This window comes from Hipposideros armiger, unplaced genomic scaffold (genome assembly GCF_001890085.2).
Source record: "Hipposideros armiger isolate ML-2016 unplaced genomic scaffold, ASM189008v1 scaffold_8, whole genome shotgun sequence".
Lineage (NCBI taxonomy): Eukaryota > Metazoa > Chordata > Mammalia > Chiroptera > Hipposideridae > Hipposideros > Hipposideros armiger.
This window is the reverse complement of record NW_017731358.1, coordinates 7,592,133-7,598,468: the sequence shown is the minus strand read 5'-3', so window position 1 is coordinate 7,598,468 and position 6,336 is coordinate 7,592,133. Positions and strand designations below refer to the sequence as shown.

The window sequence follows — 6,336 nt, the reverse complement described above, 5'->3', positions numbered from 1 at the left end:
ATGAAATACATCACTTCCTGGTGGAGACTTTTAAAGACCAGAACAAGCTTGGCCATCCTTTAGCCCAGTGCCCACCATCTGCAATTCTCCAAAGTGGGTCCATTTTCAGTTGGGGAACAAGAGACCCCAGCTGAGAATGACATGTCATCTATTGTGTGAGGGACTTGGAGTCTGACTAGAAAACAATCCTTTGTTGTTTTACCTATGGAGAACTTGGGGGTGTTTGTCACTGTATCTGACCTAATTGTCCTGCTGTTGATTGACATGGAGTTCTGACCTGATTTGCTCAGCTGTGAGCTCCCAATGGATTCAAGCAGAGACTGAATGAAATTGGTCCAAGATACAGAGAAACGGGTTTCTGCGTTAGAAATACGCTAACTTGAAGGACCTGAGTCACTTCCAAATCTGAGTCTATGCCTGGGGGAAGGAAGCTTTATTTATTGATCCCTCCCACTTCATGTCCTATTTATTGTGGCAGTCCTGAAATTATTTTGTGGAAAATTTGTATAAGGGGAAAAATGTCTTTTAGATCATTTCGAATCCTAATTCAGTTATGAAAATAAGAACAGCCAGATCAGATGTTGTGACACACCATCCAGGTACAATTCTTTAGAGAAACCTTAGCATTTAATTAGAGATGACACTAAGAAACCTCACGTCTCCTTAGGCAAACGTCCCAAGTTCATTCCCAATGGGAGGCAGTGAGCCGTAACACAAAGAAATAGCATGGGCTTTGAAGCCAGGTATGCGCGGGTCAATTCACTAATTGTGCCCTGAACAAGTGAGTTCACTTTTCTCAGTGACTTAATATAAAAACATAATAATGCCTGCATATCCTGCTGTAGCTTAGACCTTACTTCCCCACTCCCACCTAGAGGGATCCTAGGGGCCTAATGTTTTCAGTACGCACCAGATGAGCTCTCCCAGGCCCGGGAACAAGCCTGCAGGAATCTCGTGCCCTAAGGCCCAGCTTGTTTGGTTCAGTATTCAGTTGAAATTTCCTCACGCCACTTTATCACCCCTGGGTCTAGCAGCTAAGCTAGAAGGGCGAATGCAGCCATTACTGGTGTTGGCCAGTGAGAAGGAAGCCTGAACATGTAGTTTCCCGCCCCTGTATCTGTTCCTAGCTATCCCATCCCTACATCCCCTATCTACCTTCTTCCCCTCAGCATGAAAACACATGTATGTAAGCACCCGTGTATACATATGCACACATGCATACACCGCAATTTTTCATTCTGAAAATAATTTATTTTACAGTTATTCAGGAAAGTTCCTGGGTTGCTGTGACCAAGATTTGGTCAGCCCAGAACAAAGGGTTCGAGCAGATCAGTCAGTTCACCAGTTTTCACTCTTCTTTGGGTGGTGAGAGCAGGCAGTGAAGACATCATGTGCATCATGAGAAAACAGCCAACGGGTAAGGACCGACGGGGAGGGGAGGCAGGGAATAGGCACAAATGGAATTTGATCCTGCTGTCATTCTCAGGCCGAGATTTAAATCTGTCTTTTCTATAGTCTCCCTCCATTTTTCTCAGCTGTTACCACAGAGGGCAGATGAGTATGGGGCTGAGAAAGCGGAATAACTGTCACCAACAGCAAATAGCTCAGTACTTCGAGAGGCTAGGAGTGGTCCTCAGAGCAGTCAGACCTACCTGGCTGGGAGTCAGTGCTTCCCCTAGGACTGGCTCGTAGTGTGCTTAGGGCCCACGTTCGCGGCATATCCAGGTAACACTGAATGACAAGAACCTGAATCCCACTGTCTATAGCCAGTTCTTCCTGTCTTTCACTGAAAGGCAAGGCATGGGCCACTCAGGACCTTAGTATACATGTGACCAAGGGCATAAGCAATGGGATCCTATCCTTACAGTCTAGGACCACAAATCTCACTCCAATTAGATCTGCACAGCCAGGGAAGGAGATGCTGTCGTCCCCTGTGATCTAACAGCTCAACACCCTGGGGAGTTCTTCAGCTCCCACCCTATTCCGCAGGACAGCTAATTAGATATGCTATGAGATAATGTTCCCCAGAATTTTATTTATGGCGGGTCCACCTTCCCCCTGAAGGAGAAAATATAAGGTAAACAAAGCAAAGTATCAATTAAAATGATACTGGACTTCAGATTATTAGGTTTATTGAAACCGCCATCCAGGCTGAAAAACATGCCTCTGCATCTTTCAGGACCACAAGAGATCAGGGCCCTGCAAAATCTGAACAAATCTTGAGTTCAACAACCAACCGTGAGGCCTCCTCAGATTATGCAAAAGTGTTCCGGTGCTGGGCAGTAGAAGAAAGCAGACTTGCTGGTCCTTGCAGTGCTAACCTGTGCTCACATCCACATCTGTTTTGCAGGCACTTTCTGTGTAGACTTGGAGAGAGGACCTATAAGTGGGAAGACTATTGCGTTGGAATTGATGGTTTTGACTTCAGAGGTGAGAGAATTCCAAGTTCTGAGAGGAGTGGTCCAAAAGGTAAGAACTAAGTTTATAGATGGCCTGTGAAACATAGAATGAGTAGGACATGAACCATTAGAAAGTAGACGGCCGCTAGCAGTGGCACTCGGGTCCGGGAATGACAGAGTGAACGCAGTACCCGCTTCCATCCAGCACCACTCCGTGGCTGAAAGAAAAGTTTGAAAGTCAGAGGGTTTTATGCTGTAGGGATATGTCCCTTTTCCTTTCCCTATCACTGCAGAAAAGAGGTATCCCGAAAGTCCCCCCAGGGTCAACAACTTGGCAAATTCTACCAGTTCCCTCCAATCTTCCATATCCTTGCAGTCTTAGCCCCATCAGCTGCTCAGTGTCTGGACTTCCACTTTCCTTGACCCCTTGCCTCAACACAGCTGGCCCTGTTGGGTAGTGTAATATACCGTGGTTGCCAAAAAATTGTATACAAGTGGACACTTTGGTCAACGTTGCTTAGCAGTAGTTTGCTGTAATCAGACGTGTCTGGACGCTGATGGGAACCACTTTGGGCACCTCTTGTAATTGCGGAAGTCAAACGTGACATGTATTCATCTTTTGTTATCGGTATATATTGAATATTACAATGTTTACAGTTTTTTCCTTTCTTAAAATGTGTATACGTTTTCTTGGCACCCTCTGTAGTTCCCTCTCTTTGTCCTTCTTCCCTTCTTACCCTTCGACAACTGTTGCCTGGAAGGTCTATTAGCAGTGCCTGCTCCTGAGTGCCACAGGAGCCAATGATAGGAGTCCGGGCGGAGTCCCAGTCACCGTGCTCCAACCTGTGTTGAGAAAAAGAGAGGCAGGGCATTGGTCAGAGCACGAGAAGTGGGGCAGGTGAAGTCTTTCCAGTCATCTTGCCATGTGACAAGGCACAGGGATTTGCAGCAAAGGCTGCTCTCACATCCATCTCTGTCCTCATGCAAGGAGTGTACAGACAGACAGGTTTCTCTCAGGAGCAGTAATAGGTGATAAACACTACCAGGAATTGACCAACTGCCTACTATCTATCAGATGCAGGACTGGGTGCTTTACATTCATCTGATCTTTAGATTTGAAGTTGGTATTATCTTCAAAGTAAGGCCTGAAGAGGTAAATTATTTGCCCATGGTGGCACAGCCAGTAAGAGGTAGGGCCAGAATTCAAAACCCATGCTTGTCTCTATACATCATGTTCGTTTTTTCCACTACACCACACCTGACTCAGAGAAACTCAATATTTTCTTTTTTCATTTATTAAAGGCTAATAGGCAAAAGCATCCAAGAACTAAACTGAACTGGCAGCCTCAACTGTTTTCTGTATTTTTTTTGCTGATTTGCTTATTTATTTAATTATGGAACTTTGCCATTTAATGAAGAAGCTGGCTTTACCCATTCAATGGTTTCTTACAAACACAAGAATTGTATCGAAAGGGCCGCAGGTAACACAGCACATCTGATCCAGCATTTGTCTATAGGGATGCACTTTTTAATTGTGGAGGGGAGAATGGAACTCTTTACTCTTGATGTTTCCTCCATACGAAGAGATATTCATTAGCATAATAGTCCTGGATTCTCTTTGCAGGTCACACCCTTTTATCCAGGAGAGAAGAAGTACTTTAATCTGATTTGTGAGTCTGGAAAGAGAACACTGGAAAGCACAGCCTAGGTCCATCCTGCCTGTTTTCCTCTTGAGAGCCAGGCTGACAGTAGAGTATACTTTCTGTGCCTGTTCCTCCATATGATAAGCATTTTGGGGGCAGGCTCCATCTGGAACAGCATGGTCTGGTCCTATGTCGGTCAGTCTGTCCACTTCTGTAGGCTAGGCTGAGAAAGGGTGAGACAATTGTAGGTCTCCAAGTCTACAGAGTTCTGCACTTACCACAGTATGAATGCAGGTGAACTTCTAACACTAAAATGGCAGTGCCGGGCCTGGGCGGGCAGCACTGGCTTAGCTACCTCAATATGCATCCTGCGTCAGGGTCAAAGAGGGAACTGTGGAGGGGCTAAGCACGGATTAGTGTGCCTTGACCACATATGAGAGAGTCAACCCACACTGTGCAGACTCACGTTGGCTTGGGGAAGGCTAATTACATGTGAGGGTGAGATCTCCCCCAAATGGAGGGCTTTCTTAGGTCTAACCTGGTCCACATCAAGTGCAGAGAAACAGCCATGGGCACACAGGCTAGGGGACGCTCAGCAGACATAAGAGTCAGTATCCCTACAGAGCCCACCTTCAAGGCTGCACACCAAGACCCCAGTGAGTGAGGAAAACTAAGAAGTTGTGAATATACTGGATGGGAAAGGAAGGTATCTCAAATAAGACCTGCTCACTGCAGCTGCCACCTCTGCCACCAAAAGTTTACAAGAAAGCATTGATACCACAAGTGCCATCCTCTGAGGGAAGAGGCAATGTACGTAGGTGGTTCCCCCCACCCAGACATAATAAAGGTGCCTGCTTTTGATGTTTCTTTCCATGGAAAGGGACATCCAGCAGCAAAACATATGTAGCCACTCTCTCCTCTCTCAGGCACAGTGAGTCTCTTGACTGGTGAGTTGAGAATAAGGAACTGGGGCTCTATAGCTCTGTCCTTCCAAATCACACTTCGACCAATCATCCCATAGAAAGCACAATTTGCTCTAATGCTGTAATTTTACAAGAGCGGGTTCTTCTCCAAGGGAAGCCTACCCTTGCCCAACATTGCCTGTGACCAAGAAGGGAAGTTCAGGATTAGGAAGTGCATTTGCTAACAAATCAGAAGCTAGATTCTTTTATAACAGCTTTATAACGTGATCCCTTAATCTCCCATGCTTTAATCTTTTACAGAAATGTCCACTGATTCAGATCTTAGATAGGAAATGGGGTTGACATTTATTTGGCCCTCTAAAGAATCCTACATCTTCCTCATATAGTTATTGTTGGGATAGGAAACATAGCTTATTTCATCCCACATGAAACAAGCTGTCCATAAATATTACGAATTATTATTATTCTCTCAGAACAACTGCTTTGTCAAAGTGCAGGTCTCCCACACTTCACAAGTAGTGTTTTCTTGAGTGACTATAACAACCCTAAACTCACTGCAGTACCCATCTCAAGAAGAGAATCAATCCTCATTATTCTCAAGTCTGGCCACTGAAATGTACACAGGTGTGATCAGAAAGGACCTGAAGTGAACACAGGCTGCCCCCCTCGGCCCTCACCGCTGGATCTGCTCCTCGGCCACGGAGAGGGCAGTCTCAGCAGCCACTCTTTGGTCTCGTTCTTCTTCCAGCAGCTTCCTCAACTCGTTCACCTCCTGTTTAGTGTTGCACAGCTGCTGCTGGGCTTCCGAAAAGCTTCAGGACCAAAGGAAAACAAACAGCGTCACTAGATGCAGGACACAGCTGCCGTTACAAGGGTTCCCCGTCTTCATAAGGTTGTACCGCAGGAAAATTTAGGGAAGCTTGTACACACACAAAGTACTTTAAAAGCAAAGCTGTAAAGTGATTAAATGAAGCTGTAGAAAATGTCTGAAAAGCTTTTAGGGACCGAAGGAATGTTGTTCACTTGAATACCAGAGGATTAGGGCTATGGGTTTGTGTGTGTGTATGCTGTCTCTGCTGTTTTAGCTTTACAAACTTTTCACACTCAGTTTGTTACTTATAATTGTTACCATTTAATCCTCCCACCAGTTCTGTGAGGCCAGTAAGATAATAAGGCATATTAGGTCCACACAGTGGACTGCAGCTGAATCTAGATGACTGCCCCATTTCTGTATATGGTGCAAGCTCCCCGGTTGAGGGCTGCGCCCCTACCTTCGTTGTGGCTGCCTGAGTTCTTCAGGATCAGGCTTCCTGTGAGCTCCATTCTTTTCCTGGGGAGCCCCTGGAGCAACATCTATATTCAGTGGCCCCT

At 45.7% G+C, this 6,336-nt stretch overlaps 1 protein-coding gene across 5 annotated transcripts in view; it reads right to left on the bottom strand.

The window, feature by feature from the left end:
• Nucleotides 1–2,098: 2,098 nt before the first annotated feature.
• The window catches only part of GOLGB1 (golgin B1), a 79,131-nt gene continuing 74,893 nt past the window's right edge, over nucleotides 2,099–6,336 (bottom strand). For all 5 annotated transcript variants that reach the window (XM_019652848.1, XM_019652855.1, XM_019652829.1 and 2 more), the window contains 4 exons: nucleotides 6,237–6,334; nucleotides 5,643–5,777; nucleotides 3,137–3,242; nucleotides 2,099–2,617 (listed from right to left, as the gene is read on the bottom strand). In XM_019652848.1, coding sequence (XP_019508393.1) covers nucleotides 2,483–2,617; nucleotides 3,137–3,242; nucleotides 5,643–5,777; nucleotides 6,237–6,334 — 474 coding nt within the window. In that variant the 3' untranslated portion in view covers nucleotides 2,099–2,482. The remainder of the gene's footprint in view (nucleotides 2,618–3,136; nucleotides 3,243–5,642; nucleotides 5,778–6,236; nucleotides 6,335–6,336) is intronic.